This window comes from Triturus cristatus, chromosome 3_1, assembly GCF_964204655.1.
Source record: "Triturus cristatus chromosome 3_1, aTriCri1.1, whole genome shotgun sequence".
Taxonomy (NCBI): Eukaryota; Metazoa; Chordata; class Amphibia; order Caudata; family Salamandridae; genus Triturus; species Triturus cristatus.
In genome coordinates, this window is record NC_140583.1 from 1161720331 (window position 1) to 1161738897 (window position 18567).

The 18567-nt window shown below is 45.9% G+C and overlaps 1 protein-coding gene and 1 long non-coding RNA gene across 4 annotated transcripts in view; one reads left to right on the forward strand and one right to left on the reverse strand.

The window, feature by feature from the left end:
* The first annotated feature begins 564 nt into the window (after positions 1-564).
* Positions 565-18567, forward strand: part of LOC146861711 (uncharacterized) — a 539257-nt gene continuing 521254 nt past the window's right edge. For 2 of the 3 annotated variants that reach the window (XM_085646062.1, XM_085646065.1), the window contains exon 1: positions 565-1232. In XM_085646062.1, coding sequence (XP_085502188.1) covers positions 1209-1232 — 24 coding nt within the window. In that variant the 5' untranslated portion in view covers positions 565-1208. The remainder of the gene's footprint in view (positions 1233-18567) is intronic. The other variant, XM_085646063.1, reaches the window with a different exon arrangement.
* LOC146861712 (uncharacterized) lies at positions 11621-16300 on the reverse strand. Its single transcript, XR_014979016.1, has 2 exons — positions 16173-16300; positions 11621-13779 (listed from the first exon to the last, which is right to left on the reverse strand). It is a non-coding gene; the product is annotated as an uncharacterized LOC146861712 (long non-coding RNA).

Here is an 18567-nt window from a genome sequence, read left to right on the forward strand (position 1 = left end):
TCTGCAAAACCACCAGGTCTGGGTTTTTGAGTGTGCTATGTTTAGATACAATAACCGGAAACTAAGAGGCATCTAATGCTGGCTTCGTGACATGTTGCGTGAATCACGTAAAAACGTAGGAATATAATTTTGCATGGAGGGGGGGGGGGGGGGGGCACAGAATGATGTAATCAACAGTGCTCCAAAACTCGTGGGGCCTTCTGTCAGAAGCTAAAGCCAAATTTTATGTTCAGAAATGGTTAGAAAAAGGGAGGAAAAGTGCTGATAAAAGAAACTACATGGCTTTGACTCACATGGCTTATGATTCCACTTATATGCGTATTTGGGACATTCTGTGATTGAAAACGTATCCCACTTTGTAAATGTATTTTAATGTCAATAACCTGGATTAAACCTCAAATAAACGTGTTTCTATTGGTAGCATTACAAAAACACTTATAAGCTGTAACTGGCCAGTGAAATGCCAAACATGCTAAAAATTAGGATGTTTTGCTCTTTCTAGCCACACCTCTGACTCCGCCCACTGAACCAATACCTGATTATTCCCTCCCTCTGATGCCCCGCCCACAGTTCCCCTACTTTTTTTCTCCCACTTCGACCACTGCTTGGGGCTCCCCTTTCTGTCTCTGGTACACCTGCTTGTGCTACTACTCTGCCCCTTCTGACGCAAAAACACAAACTTGACTTGTGCATCATTGATGCACAGTTTCTTTCCCGTGCCTTTAGTCACACATTTAACACGTGACTTTTTCTTTGTGCACTTACTGCTGGCTAATCCATTTAAATACTTAAATCCATTGACTGCTGTCACGTTATTATTGTTTTTGCTTGCGTTGCGTACCTCGCTCAGTGCCTCTGACATTTTTGAGTGTCCGTGAAAACCTACAGAAAAAGAGAATACGTAGCTCATCTTTTCAGTGGGGGAACAATAAGGCGTTCTTGCGAGTAGAAACAGCACATTTAGAACATGCGCAGTAAGACTGTAACGCACCTACGCCGCGGCGCTGACTCCGAACCCGTTTCATGCTGTAGCTTTCATTGTGGACATGCGCAGTAGAACGGGTTGGAGTCTCTCAAGCGTTTACCCGGAAGAAGGTGACGGATGTAATAGAATTGTGGGGTCCTTTCTGTGATATTCCTTTCGGTTTGGTCAGCACGGATACCGGGGACACGTGTCTGAAGAAGCCATTTAAGGTCATTGGAAAGAGATGTCCGGGCAGGATCTCAAAGAGGTGAGTCGAATAAATAAATACATAATATTAGGGGCGTAATGCGAGGAGAGTTCAGGGTGATCCTGCGGAATTTTCAGCCGAAAGAATCAATTTTCAGTGTGCCACTTTTCCCCTTTTAAATTCTCACCCCTGTCAGTCCAATTGGCGCTACGCCTTCTAAATGTCAGAAAAATACCATGCTGACATTTTTCTGCTATTTTAACATTCTGGTAATCTGTTCGCGTGTGTTGTTAGCTCCTAGCACTGATCTTGTCGTGAATGACCGAGAAAATACATGTAGTGAAGTTTATTAGACTCGTTGTTATTGACAGCGTAAAAATAAAAACAAAACGCCAAATAAGTAATATAAGGTAACCAGATTACGGTAAGGTAAAGTCTCTGATGGTCTCTCGACTTTGATTTGGGGTGATACTCCAGATTAAGCCTGGGCATAGCACTACGCTACGCTCGCGTAGTTCGCGCTACTTCGCACTACGCGAACTGCACGTAGCACAGTGCGAACACGCGTAGCGTAGTGTTGCGTAGTGCTGCGGTCATTTTTTGCTTGCTCGCGGTCCTCAACGTCAAGTTGGCGACCGCGAGCAAGCAAAATGACATCCCGGCGAGACTTTTTCCTTGTTCGCGATCAGCAACTTCAAGTTGGCGATCGCGAGCATGGAAAATAAACCTCCCGGCGAGATTCCCAACGCGAGGAGGTCAGGTTTCTCATTGCGAGTGGTCGCGTATGTTCGCGACCGCTCGCGATGAGAAACTACCAGTTCGCGTTGAGAAAGCTGAAGCTCGAGTAAAAATCTACTCGAGCAGCAGAAAACTACAGCTCGCACTGTGCAAGATGCCATTTTCAATGATTGCACTGTGCCGGTTGCTTGTCCGCACTGTGCAATCATTGAAAACAACATCTGGCACAGTGCGAACAAGGTACTACGCAGTTCGCGAAGTGCTACGCGTAGCTCGCACTTCACTTTGCGTAGCTTCGCGAAGTGATACTTCGCGAACTACGCCCAGGTCTACTCCAGATTTGGGCGCAAACACGAGTTTACTCCTAAATTGGGATTACATTGTGGACAAAACACAGAAAGTGTTTTTCTCCGCATACATTTTGGCAGGTAAGACCTGTAGAAATTTGTGTGGCAGAAAAGTAATTACCATGTTAGCCCCCATTCTGAGATGCTAAACTTAGAATTTGGAGGCAGTTCCTACAAAGTGAGCAGTTTCAGATTTTGAGGCTACCACATTAAAGGTGTGTTGAATTGTTGGGCTCGAATCGAGCATTTTAAAACTAATTTTGAGCACAGTTGCAGCTTTCTAAGTGTGGGTCAATAGTTCAAGTTCCTTCCTACTTGCATTTTGCTGAGGAACGATGTGGCAAATCCATGGTTGAACCGAGAAGGCTATATATTTCTGATAACTAAACAACAGTCTTAGTAAATACCCCACAATATGATGATATCAGTTTAACACCTAAATGCAGCAATCGGCAACAGAAAGTTGACATGCCGTTGTGCGTTAAGGGCCTGCCTCTGTGCAGCAAAACAAGTGGCATAATTTGTAATAATTTTATCTGTTTGAGCTAAAACATTTTTTTTTAATCTGCAAATCACGTAGAAAATTAGAGATAATTTACTTACACTTACAAGTAAGCAAATGCAGCTGTTAAATATATGGAATAATATACTTGGAATAATATACAAGCAGATAATACTGGATGTCCACTGCAAAAAATAAACACTGCTGAATGCAAATAATTAGTCCGGGACAGGCAGCCCACCCATAATCTGATTGTACAGGGTTACCTAAAAGGGAGAAAGTTCATCTAAAACCAGCTTTTAGACTTCAGTCGGTATCCCATTGTTACCGCTTGTCTTGACACTATCCATTCATTTTACAATTTCCCTTAGTTCTACAGATGTAATAGGTTCATTCAGTGCCTTACAATGCTCCTTAGAAATCGTGAGTACCTGGACAGCCATAAAATAATCCTCGAGGGCCTGAGTGCTGATTAGCTGGGTTTCCGCATAGATTTTCCTAAAATGAGACACACACTTTTTGGCAATTCTATCTTTATTATTAGCCAACCTTGCAGTACTTGGGTCCCTTATTTGTAGGACTAATTCTCTATTCTGTTGCGTTTTTGTTGACCAGTCTAAAAATGTACCTACGAATTGGCTCTCTTCGTAAACTTTTTGTTGAGTTGCTTTACTACCAGAAATCTCCTCAAGAATAAAAATGTTTTTTAATTGCTTCTTTACCCTTGATAATTCCTGCTGGAGAACCTCTTCCTCAGGATCTCCTGGGGGCCTTGACTAAGATCTCCCCTAGCCTGGTCAACAGCACTCTGAAGTCGTAAAAGCTTATGTTGCCTCAATTTGTAGAGATTCGCCCTGTATGCAATCACCCGTCCCCTAAAAGTTGCTTTAAAAGCTTCCCAGACCATAAAACCTGATGCTGTATTAGTATTTTCCATATGAAACCATTGTATAAAATCACGAGTGTCAGCAATCCATATTGGATCAGAGAGCAATGCTTTGTCAAAATACCACCTAATATTTTTTTTTTTAGGGGTCGGTAAATGTACTACCAAGTGGACTAAAGAGTGATCTGAAAATGAGTTAGAAAAAATAACAGATTTCCCTCTTGCGAGATGGTTACTTATCAAGAAAAGATCGAGTCGGGACGCTGTCTTGTATCTAGCTGAGTAACACATGAACTCAGTAAGGCCTGGGCGGTCAATCCGCCATGGATCTAATAAGGCGAAGTCTTCTTTCATAATTTTTAATAATCTAGTTGTCTTTGGTTTTAATTGCTGTTTACCCTTGTTAGATGCATCCCGGCTGGATCCTAAATAAAATTAAAATCCCCACCCATAACTATAAAACCATAGGCGTTTATTAACAAATAGTGAATCTGTTTCAAGGCCTTTAATATCATCAAGAATTGGCCCATAGTAATTAAACAGCACAAGGGCTACCCCATTGACTGAGACCTCGATCCAGATCCCTCTTCCCGAATCATCTTTCCCAGCTCCCAGTCTAGCACCCAAGAGAGTATGATGCCCACCCCACGTATCGCAGAATGTGCCGCAGCCATGTAAGCATGAACATACCTTTTGGGAATTGCAAAGTTAGGGGAATTAGACTTAAAATGGGTCTCTTGTAAGAAAGTCACATGTGGGGAAAAAGAACCCAGCCATATTAACCTCGCTCCTCTTTTTTGTGCATTTAAAAATCCATTCACATTATATGAAATTACCTTCAATGGTTGTGTCATTCTTCAAGACAAAACATGCCACCTTAACCGAAACATGGTGTACTCTCTCCTACACCATACTTGAATTTGTACCGTCTCCGATATTGAGGTTAAGTATACCACTTTTGTAGCATACCAACCGCTGTACATCCCTTGAACGCTGGGCATATATATTTTACCACATTGTTTATTATCCCTCCCCTCATTTTTAGGTCTCGCCTGACCCAGCGCATGCGCTGGTCTGGCAAGACTTATTGAGAGGGCTCCAAAAAGTGCTACCAGGCCAGCCTAGAGCTACAGTGCATGTGCGTGGGCGCGCGCTTTACCGCAATTACTTTCACGGCCGCTTGGCATAGCCAATAGGTCTCGCTTTTGGGACCTTACAAGTATTTAGTTATGCAACTGTTGCATAGCTAAACACTTATAAGGTCCCAAAGGCGAGACCTATTGGCTATGCCAATACTTGTTTATAATGCTTCTCGCCGTCCCCCCCCCCCCCCCCCCTCCCAAGCTATCTGCGGAGGGAGGTAGCCATTACCTCGCCTCCCCAGCCCCCCAATAAAAAAAAAAAGGCGCCTTGACTTGGCACCTGATCGCACGTCCATCTAACACCCCTCCATCCCCGCTCTGTGATAAATACAATATCATTATTTGACCCCCGAGGTATCACCCATATAAATTGCTTTCATTCTCGAAAAGTGCGTATGCTTTAGAGTGTGCAATATTAAAAGTAAGCATAATGCATTAAGTGCCAAGTGCAATCTACTACTAAAGTACTGGATACTTATAGCAAGGGGAATAATACATATAACAAAAAACAATAATAGCAGCTGTATCCAGTACATCATACTCCTAAAGGAAAACAAAGTGCAAATAGCAGAAATACAAAGAGAAGAGTGAAAATAAAAAAAAGTTCCAGTTCCTTTCTTACATTACGAGGAAAAGAAGAATACAGATAGTCTTTCTATATCCAATACCTCTTCTAGAAATAAATTGCTGCAAGCTTTTCTCAATCCAGTAAAAAAAAGTGTATTAGTGCAATAGTGAAAAATTGAAAGTAAGCACCCTGAATAGGGTGCAAAATACCCCCTAATACGCAAATACTGGATACCAAGAGAAAGTAATACATGCAACGAAAAACAGTAATAACCGCTGTATCCAAAACATCATTCCCCTAAAGGAGAACCAACTGCAATGGCAAAATGCACACAAATAAAGTGGACGTAGTGTCTAAAATGCAAAGAGAAACCAAAGGAAATGATGGACGGAGTGTTGAACATTGCAAGCACTCACCCCCAGTCAACTGATCTGGGTTTAATCCATCACCGTTCTTTAGCCCACTCTGCCACCCCAGTTCAGACATGGCCATATGCAAATCAGTCTGACCCTGTGCCTCATGGGAACAGTCCAGCCCGAACTGCCAAGCCATGTCTTCCCTGGACCGGAAACAAGCTTCCTAGGACCGGTTTCTGGCATTTCAGCCGTCTTCAGCCAGGCTTGCTTGAATCCAGTGGCAAAGTGAGAAAGGGACTTACGTCTGAGCATACCCTGCCAACTTATGGCGAACAAAGCAAAAACCAAAGGAAATGATGGACGGAGTGTTGAACATTGCGAGCACTCACCCCCAGTCAACTGATCTGGGTTTAATCCATCACCGTTCTTTAGCCCACTCTGCCACCCCAGTTCAGACATGGCCATATGCAAATCAGTCTGACCCTGTGCCTCATGGGAACAGTCCAGCCCGAACTGCCAAGCCATGTCTTCCCTGGACCGGAAACACCCCCAGTCAACTGATCTGGGTTTAATCCATCACCGTTCTTTATCCCACTCTGCCACCGCACAGGCACGCAGGTTGGCTCCACCCCCTGTGGTGCGTCTAATGTCCCTGGCCTGTCCTGTGAATAGGGAGAGGGGCTGAGCAAAACAAAGTGCTCAAGAACCAGTTGCATCTGGTTCGCTCCTTCCCTGCACCGTGAGACAAAGGGAAATGGTGTATAACAGAAGCGGCTGTGACCCCAGAAAAATGTTCTGCTTTGGATCCTAACAGGAGGGGGCTTGCTGCTGGTGGGGCCCAGGAGGGACCGCCATGGGGGCTACTTCCTTGCTGGAGGGCCCTGTGTGCTGGTCCCTGGGCCCTACATTGCCCCCCTAAGGTCACCAGGACCTTTTGGTTGCTGTCCAAGTGCTTGGGGGGCGCTTTATCTCTTTTCCTTGTTATCCCCCCAGCAAAAGGAGCGCTGGACCTCCGCAGCGCCGAGATGCCCAGGATCCCTGAGGGAATCCACAGTATAGGGATTCCCCCGTCGTGCTGCTCTTGGAGCGGGTGCCCACCCCGCAAGGATGTGCTGTTGAGTGAGAGCCCACCTCGCTTTATTATTTACCCTCGGGGTGCCACTCCGCTTATGCCTGCTTTTATCTACATGGCGGGTGCCCACCCCGCATGTGGCTCCAGTTAAGACGGGAGCCTACCCCGTATTGCGGAGAGAAGAGGAAACTGCCGCCGAGATCTCCGCGACCAGGAAGTCAGGCAACCTTGCCTGCCGAGGGGCGGGACTTCCGCGTCCGTGGAAGGAAGTCCCGCCGGAAGCTGGAGGTCCGGAGCCTTGCGGGCTCCATCTCGAAGTCCCGGTCCCGTGGAGGGGGACCGGGTGAAGCCTGGCGCAGGGTGAGGCAGGGCTCCCATGGGTAAAGGGAGAGCCCCGCCAGCACCAGCAGCGAAGGGAGACCGGAGGAGAGCAGAGTCCTCCCGCAGAAGTGCTGCAGGTCCCAACGAGGTGTCCCGGGTCCCAGGAGGGGGCCCGGGTGAAATGGAGAGTCCTGCTGTGTGGATGGTGCGGCGCCGGGGGCCCGAGGCACATTGACGGTGCCGGCCCCCGCCGCAGGAAAGAGGCCACACGCAAGGAGCCCGGTAAGAGAGGGCTCGGGGTTGTCCCTTTTGTTTTAATTCCCGAGCGGCCCCACTTGACAGCGGGCCGCTCCAACGAGGTTCATTTATTCTCAAGGGCATTATTGGTGCCCGCTGCGAGGTACATTGTCGGTGCCAGTGAGGGCACTGTGTCTTTGCCATGAGCGGACGCGCCGTTGCGGGCCGCTCCAACATTATCTGCCTATCTTTGTTTTCAAAGTCCCTGAGGAGGGCTTGGGGGCATTGTCGGCACACGGATGGTGCCGTTCAGAGCCAGTAGGCTCCAGCGAAGGGGGGCATATTTGTTTTAAGGGCCAGAGGAGCCCGTCGGTGCCTCGGTTGTGGCCTTAATTGTTTTAGAGCCCCGTGTGGCTCCAACGTTGGTGCATTTGTCTAAGGAGAGCCCATGTGCGCAAGTGTATTGTGGGGCCTGATGGCGGCCCCAGAGGAGCTCCCAGAGGCACATTGTCGGTGCCTGGAGCAGTGTAGGGGCCATATTGTTTTTAAAACCCTCAATGGGACTTGAGATGCACGTTTAGTGCCAGTGCTTGTTTTTGCTGGCCATCTTTCCCAGCTGCCCAGCAAGTAGTGGGCAGCTGCAACATTTAGGTCTGCGCAACAGTGCGCACCCTTGACTTGCGCTGCTTAGGCAGCGCGCCCTAACATTCTGGACACAGGGCATTTGAGCCCCCTTATTGAGAAGGCCAGTTGGCCAGGGGGAGTGTGAGTTGTGTAGGGCGCCAGGCCCTAAATGTGATTTATGATTAGGATGTTAGTGTCTAATGTGTTTAGACTTCTAATGTGGTTTTGGTGCTAGGAAATGTAATTCATGCATTATGTTTTACGCACCCTGTGTTATACCTCTAAATGTGGTCTTTTATGATTATGAGGTTGTTTTGCATATCCTGGTTTATGCTAGTGCGATTATGTTCCACTGTGTGAGTTATGCCCCTAACGTAGTTATACTTAGGAGGTTAGGGTCTAATGCGTTAGACTAATGAGAAATTGCATAATGTGTTTATGCCCCTGTGATGGATGCAGGATAGGTTTTATACCTGATTCTATTGTGATAATGCTGAGGTCATTATTGCGCCAGTAGTTACTGGTTGTGCTCTACAGTGATAATTTGTGTTACAGTTAGTATATGTTCTACATGTACAATTGGTGATTTGTGTTGATTCTGACAGTGGTCCATGTGGCCCTGTCCTGTGTAAATAGTCCCCTGTAAAATTCTGCCCAGTGCCAGTTGGCACCGTGTAAATTATGTGATTATCATCTAATGTGTTTATTATAATACAAAGGCTATTTTTATATATAACCTTGTGTGGAGTTTCCTTTGTGGTGGGCCTCGGGTGTTGTTGCTGTGTGCGCGCGCAAACGCTTTACACATTGCTTCTGGGATAAGCCTGACTGCTCGTGCCAAGCTACCAAGGGGGTGAGCAGGGGTTATCTTTGGTGTGTAACTCCCCAGCCCTGACTAGAGTGGTGGTTTCTGCCTGGCTTTGGCGCAATCCTTAGCCAACCAGAAATCCCATTTCTAACAGATACTTAGCCCCCGGAAGTTACTGGGAAGGGACTCTGTGGGCCCATATTATAGTAAGATCCTCTGGTGCTTTCTCAAGTATATGATCTCTAATCATCAACTCTATATAGACCATCGGATTGGGCTGACCACTTAGGCGTTCGCTAATCTCCGGAATTCCTATAAAACGCTGATTTGATCGTCTTGCATAGTTCTCCAAATCATCCATCTTTAACTGTGAGGCCTGAAGCTTTTTTCTGGAGCGAGGCAATATCAGTCACATGACAGGGAGTGGTCCTCAATGTCAGATACACATTGCTCCAATTCCTTAAATCGCTCTGGTATGCGCTGCACCAGATTTAAGGAATCAGTTGTGATCTCAATCCTGAAGAAGGATAAGGACCCTAAAGACCCAAGCTTATATCGCCCAATAAGTCTATTAAATGTAGATTACAAGCTTCTCATGAAAATTTGGGCGAATAGGATCTCAGGCTGTGCATAACGGGTGATGCATGCGGACCAATCAGGGTTTCTGCCTGGGAGATCGATGTCTGCAAATACCCTTTTTTTTAAGGTCTCGCCTAGCGTTGCTGCGCACATGCGCAGCTCGCTAGGCGAGATTTATTGTAGATGAGGACTTTCAGAAGAGGGCTTTAAGCCCCGCCCCTCATTTACATTGGCTGGCGTCACTGTTTATGCTAAACGGTGGCCTGCCATTGAAAATGAGGGTTTTCCGTATACGCCCTTTCCCCTGCGAGCCGGACTGGATCACCTGCTTTGCGTCTGTCGCAAAGCACTTTCTTATCTTTATGGGGCCATGTGTTTCTAATTAGAAACACATGGCCCTATAAAGACAAGAGATTGATGCTTGTTCTAGCTCAGCCTTCAAGTGTTTTCCCATGAGCGCTGTCCCACTTGCTCTGTTCACCTAATATGCCTTCCCGTAAGCGCATTTGAAAATGCGGGGTCCTGTAATAACCATGTAGTCCTCGTTTGCTGCACGAAAAGCGCTGCCCGCCACACTCGATGCTCCCCCCTGACCCCCCTCCTCCCCCCACACACACTCTCAAAGTGCCGCGGCCCCGGAAACAACACTCTTGCCTCAAGACTTGCAAGGTGCACTGCTGTCAAGACCTATGTCGAATATTCCTACAAATGTGAAAGGCTGGACACAATGTTTGCACGTTCTGAGCACAGGCCATTCCAATCACACGAGTCGCGGATAGCTGCTTACAAACAGGCAAACACAGACATATCTGGACTCGCACAAAGCGCGGGCTATCCAAGCACCTGCAGGGCACTTGTGAATTATTGTAGGCGTTAAACCCGTGTGGCTTAGATTACCAACAGCCCGCCCGACTACGGCACACATAATAGAGTTTTGTTTTTGTGGAGCGCGCGCACACACAGGGAGACGCACACACGCCTTCTACTTCTGCGCTGGAGCCATTGGCTGTCCCCCCCACCATGTGCTAGTCTGCACACTGGCAGCTCCGCGCTGCTCTGATTGTTGAGCAAACAGCCTCTCAAGTTTCCTAACTCTTAAAGGAAAACCCATCCCTTCCACCCTCACCCCGGAATCCCCCTCCCCCTCTGGCAAAGAGCGCCCGGGAGGAAAAGGAGAGAGGACCGACCCTCCCCTGGCTACCCGGCACCTCACCCCTCCAAAGGTTCATTTAGCTGCGTTTTTTATTATTAAATTAAGATTACCGCAATTAACTGGAATTCTGCCTTTTCTGACTTCCCAATCCGCCTACTGTTATGCTTTATTCTGGGTGTAGCCGTATTTGTTTTAGTTATTTGCCTACATGTCTCAAAGCCAACAAAGTAATTTTATCGGGTTGCATGGAAGCAACTCCATTCAGTCGATCGAGGTTAATTCACCTCGAGCTGAGCATGAAAATCTACAAAACTCAACTATTTACGGGCTCCTCTTTATATCGTACTGACATCGAAGTCGTCTCTAGGTGCTCTACGACGGGCGGGCGAGATTTTGAACAGGTAGTAATGTCTTTACGGCTTTTGCTGAGGACCGCGGATTAAAATATGCCAGATTAAAATATGCCAACTGCACTGATGCATGGATACAATGCACTGTTACAATAATTTATATAGCACTCGGTGCCTCAGACATGTGGCTTTGTGGCAGAAGGGTAGCTATATATAGTGCACCAGGTGCAGTGGCACCAGGCAGAGGGACTGAGGGTATTAGAGACCGGTTTCTGAGGGCCTAGTGGTGCCACTGGTTCATCAAAAACAGGCAAGCTCCCTGGGGCTTAGGGTGCAAGCACACCAGGTGTGAGAAGGGAGAGAGAAGAACGAAAGAAAGAAAGATAAAAAAGTCTCGGGTGCTGTGAACATTTCCCTAGAGTTGCTTTTGGTTGGTTTACTCCTGTGTGGGAAGGGTGACCACGTGGTGCAACTATCGTGTTACAGACGCAGCGCTTAGAAGTGCGGCAAATGAAGACGTGTGAGAGATAGACATTCAGTCTATGGTTTTCAGGATGCCTGCAGATTCGATGAGGAAGGAATAGGAGTCCCTCACTCGACTGACGTTGTCTGGTGATGCAGGGTTCGAGTGGAGCAGTTAACGACCTCTTTAAGTCCCCGCTCACTCAGACGGGTGTTTTGAATGTAGCTTCTCACCAATAAGCCACACCCAATCCCTGCACTCCCACCTGGGAGGCAAATAACAAAATGCAAAGACTCTATCACTTTTAGAATAATGCTTGGGGTTTATTACATAATACTCTCTAAACAAACGCTGTCTCAGATACCAAATGCATAAGATTCAAATATATGTAGCAAACTCATAATCTAAAGGCATGAATCAATAACTGAGCAAACTATAATACTGATTAATAAACAAGCAATAACTGATATAAGATAAGGTACACTGGACATCCTTCAAGAGAGCAGAAAGATATACATATAGAGAGCAGAGGAGTACTCTGGATGTGCACCTCCCACACCACAAAGAAAACACCTCCAATGATCAAAGAACCACACAACTCAATACATCACCTGGTGCATACACTGCCCACTTCTGACTGGGGGAATTACAGCCGGGGATCAGAGCTCAGCAAGCCAGGGTTCAATCCGAGATAGACACGTCTGCCCTCGCTCGGAATCCAAACTCCCAGTTTCTCAGCCTGCAACCCTCCGCTATAAACACACTAGAAGATTCGTGAAAGACCTCCTCCCACCGCCAGAGGAATTTTACCAGAACTGGCCAAGTTCCAAGAAAGCATCTCCATGGCAGTAAGGAGCTCTCAAGTCTCTTCCTCCATTCACACTTCTTCCAGCCTCTGTCTTGACAAAGCTCTTACAAGGCCTTCCACAGTACACTAAACAAAAACAATCGCTCAGGAAAACACCAAGACCTTGAATGTGAATAACCCAAACAACTTGCAAGCACGGCTGTGCACGCAGCAGCAAGGCAGAGTCAGACATGACGCCCTGTCAAAGGCAATAGTCCGCACCTATAATTCTCATCCACACAACTTACAAGCACCACTGTGCACACAGAAAAGTTTGAAGCAAGGTAAAGTCAGAAGGTAGAATGACATTAGACTACGTCAAAGCCAATAGGTCAAAGTCATAATTCACTTAACCCAAATAACATTATACACTTAATCCCTCAGTATACAACATTGAGCACATGTGTGCACCACCACCCACAAGACTGCACCTCAACATCCCATACCTTCTATTCTTGGAAAGACTATTCCACTAAAAGGCAGAACAAACTTAAGTCAGTACAGAATGTTGGTGATTGAGGGTCATCTGAGGGTGTCAGACCGCAAAAGTGGCTGATTCACTACATTGCACCCCATGACCCTTGATCATCACCATTCACATATGTCAAAAACAAAATCTAGCAAATACATAACTGAAAAACAAAACTATCATTAAAGCACTGCATATCTCAATTGAAAGCAAAACCATTTAAAACCACATTTCTAAATTGAAATGCACAACTACTAAAAAGCACATGTTGAAACAGCAACTCATGTGTTGAAGTGGCTACACAAAAATACATAATTCAAACCAAATCATGACTAAAAAGCAACTATGATCGAAATGCTCTATTGCAAAACTGAAAACCTCATCAAAAGTATATGAGAATCACTTTAGAGCACATAAAGTCTGCATTCTCTAAATACATGTAGAAGCAATAACTCAGGTGCATCTCGAAATAGCTCATAGATATCTGGATACATGTTGAATGGATACACAAAATAAATGAATCAAGCTTTTGAATGCTCCTAATGCCTCTAATGGTTAAACTGGAAACTCTACTGCCAAACTCATATATCATAACAATAGCAACTGGTTATTACTCTGCAGTCTCTAACTCAGAAAATATCTAGTCTGATTGCAGTAAAGCGTCACTATCGTTTTTTTCTCTCTAAAATCAAAAACAGTCCTTCTGTGTGACAAAACACACAGCCGTCTCCCATCGCATCTGAACTTCACGTTGATAACACAGTTCTGGCAAAGCACATCCTGTAGTTCTCTCATTTGTTTTGTCTTTGCTGTCACACAAGCAGGTACCCTGTGTGAAAGACACACAGCCTTCATGCATGTAATGTTGTCCTCACGTGAAAGAAACAGTTCCACACTCTGCTGATCCCTCTTTGCTTGAAAAGAAGCAGTCCATCATGTTCTCCGGTATATATCTGTATCTCCTTGACAAGGGAGGACCCCATCCAGTCTGGTCAGCCACAGGCATCAGCCGCCACCGTCTGGTCTGGCGATCACTCCAGGCTTGGGGGGGAGGGGAGGGGGGAGGGGGGGAGAGGGAGGGAGAGGGAGGGCCTCACTCACACGGGAGAAGGGAGTCCCACTCACACGCGGAGAACTGGGCGAATCTGAAAAAGAAACAAGCATCACTCTTCTTGCAAAAAAACATTTTTCAAAAGTACACTTCTTCCGTCTTGCAGTTCTAAGAATACAATATTTTAATTTCTGTCTACATAGGTCTCCTCCAGCTCTGGGGAATTGTCTAAGAAGACTACCAACGCTTTAGCCTGTGAATTCTTGGTAAAATCCCTCTTTTTCTATACACAGCAAGAAGGGCTGGGGCAGTCTCCTTCTCTCACTTCTCTCACTGCACCCCTCACAGGTGCTGCCCCCCTTCACAAATCTCTGCGGACACTAAATGGCCCCTAGCCAAACATAACAAGCAGAGACTTCTCTGGCTGTCTCTAGCTCGCACCTTATCTCTTCAAGGTCAACGTGCTCTGAACTCCTGCTGCCAACTTTCATCTGTACCTATCTGCTCTGTGACTCTCTCTACTGGGGAGAGGAGCTGGGATGACCCCTCCCGTAGGAATTCCTCCTAAGTCATCACAGAAAGCCTGAGCTCTTCTCAGCGTTGCTGGATGATCTCACTGCAAGCCTCCCAAACATCAGTCTCAAAGACGCTTTCAAATGACCCACTCCCAGAACAACTCGTTACATGTCTGAGAGGAAAAACAGCTTTAACCTCTCCTTACCTCCAGCAAGACTTCACATTCTTTAATCTGAAAATGCTCCCCCATTCTGTCTAACTAATTCAAGCAAATTCTTAATGTCATTAGTCTATCACCACATGAAAACAAAAAACTAAACTGCTCTTGACATATCAAAAAGAAAAAAGCATTGGCAATATAAAAAGTCACATATCAAGTCCCATGCTACTTCTGTAACAATATCTGGGACAGCATCAGTCAAAGAAGGTATATATTTGTCCAACTCGCAATAATCAACTGTCATGCGCCAAGAAATGTCACCACCTCAATCTGTCAAGCCCTGAATGATCTCACTGATCCCTTCACGCCCATCTGGCATTCTGTACTGTTTCAAATTAATTTCCTTTGTAACATGGGGCACCTTCACTTGGAAATCTTGTATTTCAAATTCCACTTCAGGACTTTCTATCAAATCCTGTGCAAACTGTTTTTCTGTCTGTACATGCCACTTAATAACCATTGCAATCTCCCATAGGCAAACCACATTTTCTCTAACTCTGTTATGTCCAGTATCTGTTGGCGCGCAAAAGCACAACATTTGTCCAGCATCTGAATTTAAAAGTGACCTGTTATTTCCCTGCACTTTCCTGTAACTAAAAAGGGCACATTGCTCTTGAATGAACTCACAGTTGGTCTGTTTACCTTCCTGCATATTCCTTTGTAGCTGAAAAACTTCATCAGAAGAATTAATTAAAACTGTCTGTGTAGCTCGTAGACTGACTGCATTTTCTGTAACATTTATCACATCTGAATCATTCTGGCTGGTCAAAGTAAACAGCTTCACAGCCTGGTACACGTTTAATTCTGTCTTCAAAGATATATTTTCAAACTGGGCATCAACTAGCTCTGTTTTCAACTCACTACGTTCTTTTTGCAAATGCCCACATGTTTGATGCATATTAACCAACACATTTAAAATAACACCGCTGTCTCTGTCTAAAACGTCATTAATCTCCTGCTGATTAACACCCTTCATTGCAACTCCGGAGTCTGTAAACTCGGAGTCCCACGTATCAGGAGTATGCTCTGACATCTTACATTCACTTTGCAACTGAAAACATTTGATATGCATTCCTTAACAAACACTTGAAAGGGATCCAGCCCTTTCTGCCTCACGTAGCAAGCTATTTATAAGCACTTTTTACAAAACACACTTAAACACACACACACCAATTCTAACTCAGCACAATTAGCTCACTTTACGAGCCAGCACATCATATGGGCTACCCCCATGCAAATAAATCAAATGATATCTAAGAGTCTGCTTTCAATTTCTAAAAAAAAAGAAAAAAAAACATTTCTTCCCCTTTTAAATCAATGTTCAGATCCTGCAACCGACTACGCCAAAATGTTTTGAATGTAGCTTCTCACCAATAAGCCACACCCAATCCCTGCACTCCCACCTGGGAGGCAAATAACAAAATGCAAAGACTCTATCACTTTTAGAATAATGCTTGGGGTTTATTACATAATACTCTCTAAACAAAAGCTGTCTCAGATACCAAATGCATAAGATTCAAATATATGTAGCAAACTCATAATCTAAATGCATGAATCAATAACTGAGCAAACTATAATACTGATTAATAAACAAGCAATAACTGATATAAGATAAGGTACACTGGACATCCTGCAAGAGATCAGAAAGATATACATATATAGAGAGAAGAGGAGTACTCTGGATGTGCACCTCCCACACCACAAAGAAAACACCTCCAATGATCAAAGAACCACACAACTCAATACATCACCTGGTGCATACACTGCCCACTTCTGACTGGGGGAATTACAGCCGGGGATCAGAGCTCAGCAAGCCAGGGTTCAATCCGAGATAGACACGTCTGCCCTCGCTCGGAATCCAAACTCCCAGTTTCTCAGCCTGCAACTCTCAGCTATAAACACACTAGAAGATTCGTGAAAGACCTCCTCCCACCGCCAGAGGAATTTTACCAGAACTGGCCAAGTTCCAAGCAAGCATCTCCATGGCAGTAAGGAGCTCTCAAGTCTCTTCCTCCATTCGCACTTCTTCCAGCCTCTGTCTTGACGAAGCTCTCACAAGGCCTTCCACAGTACACTAAACAAAAACAATCGCTCAGGAAAACACCAAGACCTTGAATGTTAATAACCCAAACAACTTGCAAGCACGGCTGTGCACGCAGCAGCAAGGCAGAGTCAGACATGAGGCCCTGTCAAAGGCAATAGTCCGCACCTATAATTCTCATCCACACAACTTACAAGCACCACTGTGCACACAGAAAAGTTTGAAGCAAGGTAAAGTCAGAAGGCAGAATGACATTAGACTATGTCAAAGCCAGTAGGTCAAAGTCATAATTCACCTAACCCAAATAACATTATACACTTAATCCCTCAGTATACAACATTGAGCACATGTGTGCACCACCACCCACAAGACTGCACCTCAACATCCCATACCTTCTATTCTTGGAAAGTCTATTCCACTAAAAGGCAGAACAAACTTAAGTCAGTACAGAATGTTGGTGATTGAGGGTCATCTGAGGGTGTCAGACCGCAAAAGTGGCTGATTCACTACAACGGGTTTAGGCATTACACATCCGGGGCCTGGAGCATGAGGCGCTTGGGGAAGGGGTTCTGATAGAAGCGCTTTGCCCTGCGCCTCACTTTCACATCCGGGGCCTGGAGCATGAGGCGCCTGGGGAAGGGGTTCTGATAGAAGCGCTTTGCCCTGCGCCTCACTTTCACATCCGGGGCCTGGAACATGAGGCGCTTGGGACACGGGTTCTGATAGAAGCGCTTTGCCATGCGCCTCACTTTCACATCCGGGGTGTGGAGCATGAGGCGCTTGAGGAACGGGTCCCGCTAAAAGCGCTTTACCCTGCGCATCACTTTCACATCCACTCGCAGCCCTTGCAGCTCGCCCACTGCATTTCTAGGTAACTGATCCCCGCTGCTGGAGCGGGGAGTTTGACTAAGGAATACATATGAATACAGCCTAAGGTAGAGGGAAATAAAGGTTTTAACCGTAATTAGACAATTGTTTTTCCACGTGGGTGCAGCACGCAGGGTCCATAGTTCGGAAGCTGGCCACTAACCCACATCAATCTCTCTCTCTCTATTCCTGGCACTCTCTCCATTGCTTTTTGCTGCACTCCCCAGCGCCTGGCACTGTGTCCATCTCTCCCGTCTGCTCTACATCTGTCCTCCCTGCCCTGTCCCCTCAATCACAGTGTATTTGTTCCCTTTGGAGTCCTATTGCCTCGGAGCTATTCCTCCCCCCTCTCTTTCTTCCTCTCTGACCCCCATTCCCTCCCTCCCACTTGCTCTCTCTTCTTCCTTCATCTCTCCCTACTTCTCAGTCTCTTTCCCCATGGTGTTTGTTCTTTTTTTCTCTCTCTCTCTCTCCCTCCACCCACATTTCCCACCGTATCCGTCTCCACGGCTTGATAGGGAACCCCGAGGCCCACTCTGAAAATGCGAGCTGGAGGTGACATTAAGTGTGAACCGGGAGAAGAGGCAGGTAGAGGGTCAAAGGGGGCACTGGCTCTCAGAGAGGTGAGAAGGGGCAGGGAGCAGTCTGATCACAAAAACAACACCAGAGCAAGAGGCAGAAGCTCCGCTGGGAGCCTGGTGTAAACCGAAGAAGCATACACTTCTTAGCACTACAAACCAGCCGAAGTGCGCCTTTCACTAGAGCCAACAAGCGTCTGCCATTGCCGGCTTAACAGACGGGCAGCAAAGAAATACAAGCATTTGCAATGCAATAGGTCTCGCATTTACATGCCTTTGAGCTATTCACATTACAAATAACAATGCCTTTTATTTTTGTTTTCGTTTTTAAAACATAAATAAAAGGCATTATCCTTTACCATGCCCATAGCTTAAACTTGCGTAAATGCGAGACCTATTGCATTGCAAATGCTTGTTGTTTCAAGCTATCGACTATTTTTCAGCTAGGAAGGATAGTGCAGCTATTTTAATGATGGATGCAGAAAAGGCATTCCATCTGGTGGATTGCAGGCTCTTTGTTTTTAGGTCTCGCCTAGGCAACGCTTGCGCTGTCTCTTCGAGACATGCTGTATTGAGTTATTTTTTTGCAGCTGCATCCACTCTCCGCCCCTATTTTGTATTGGCTTTGTGACTGTCATTTGTAAATGTTGGCTTCTGATT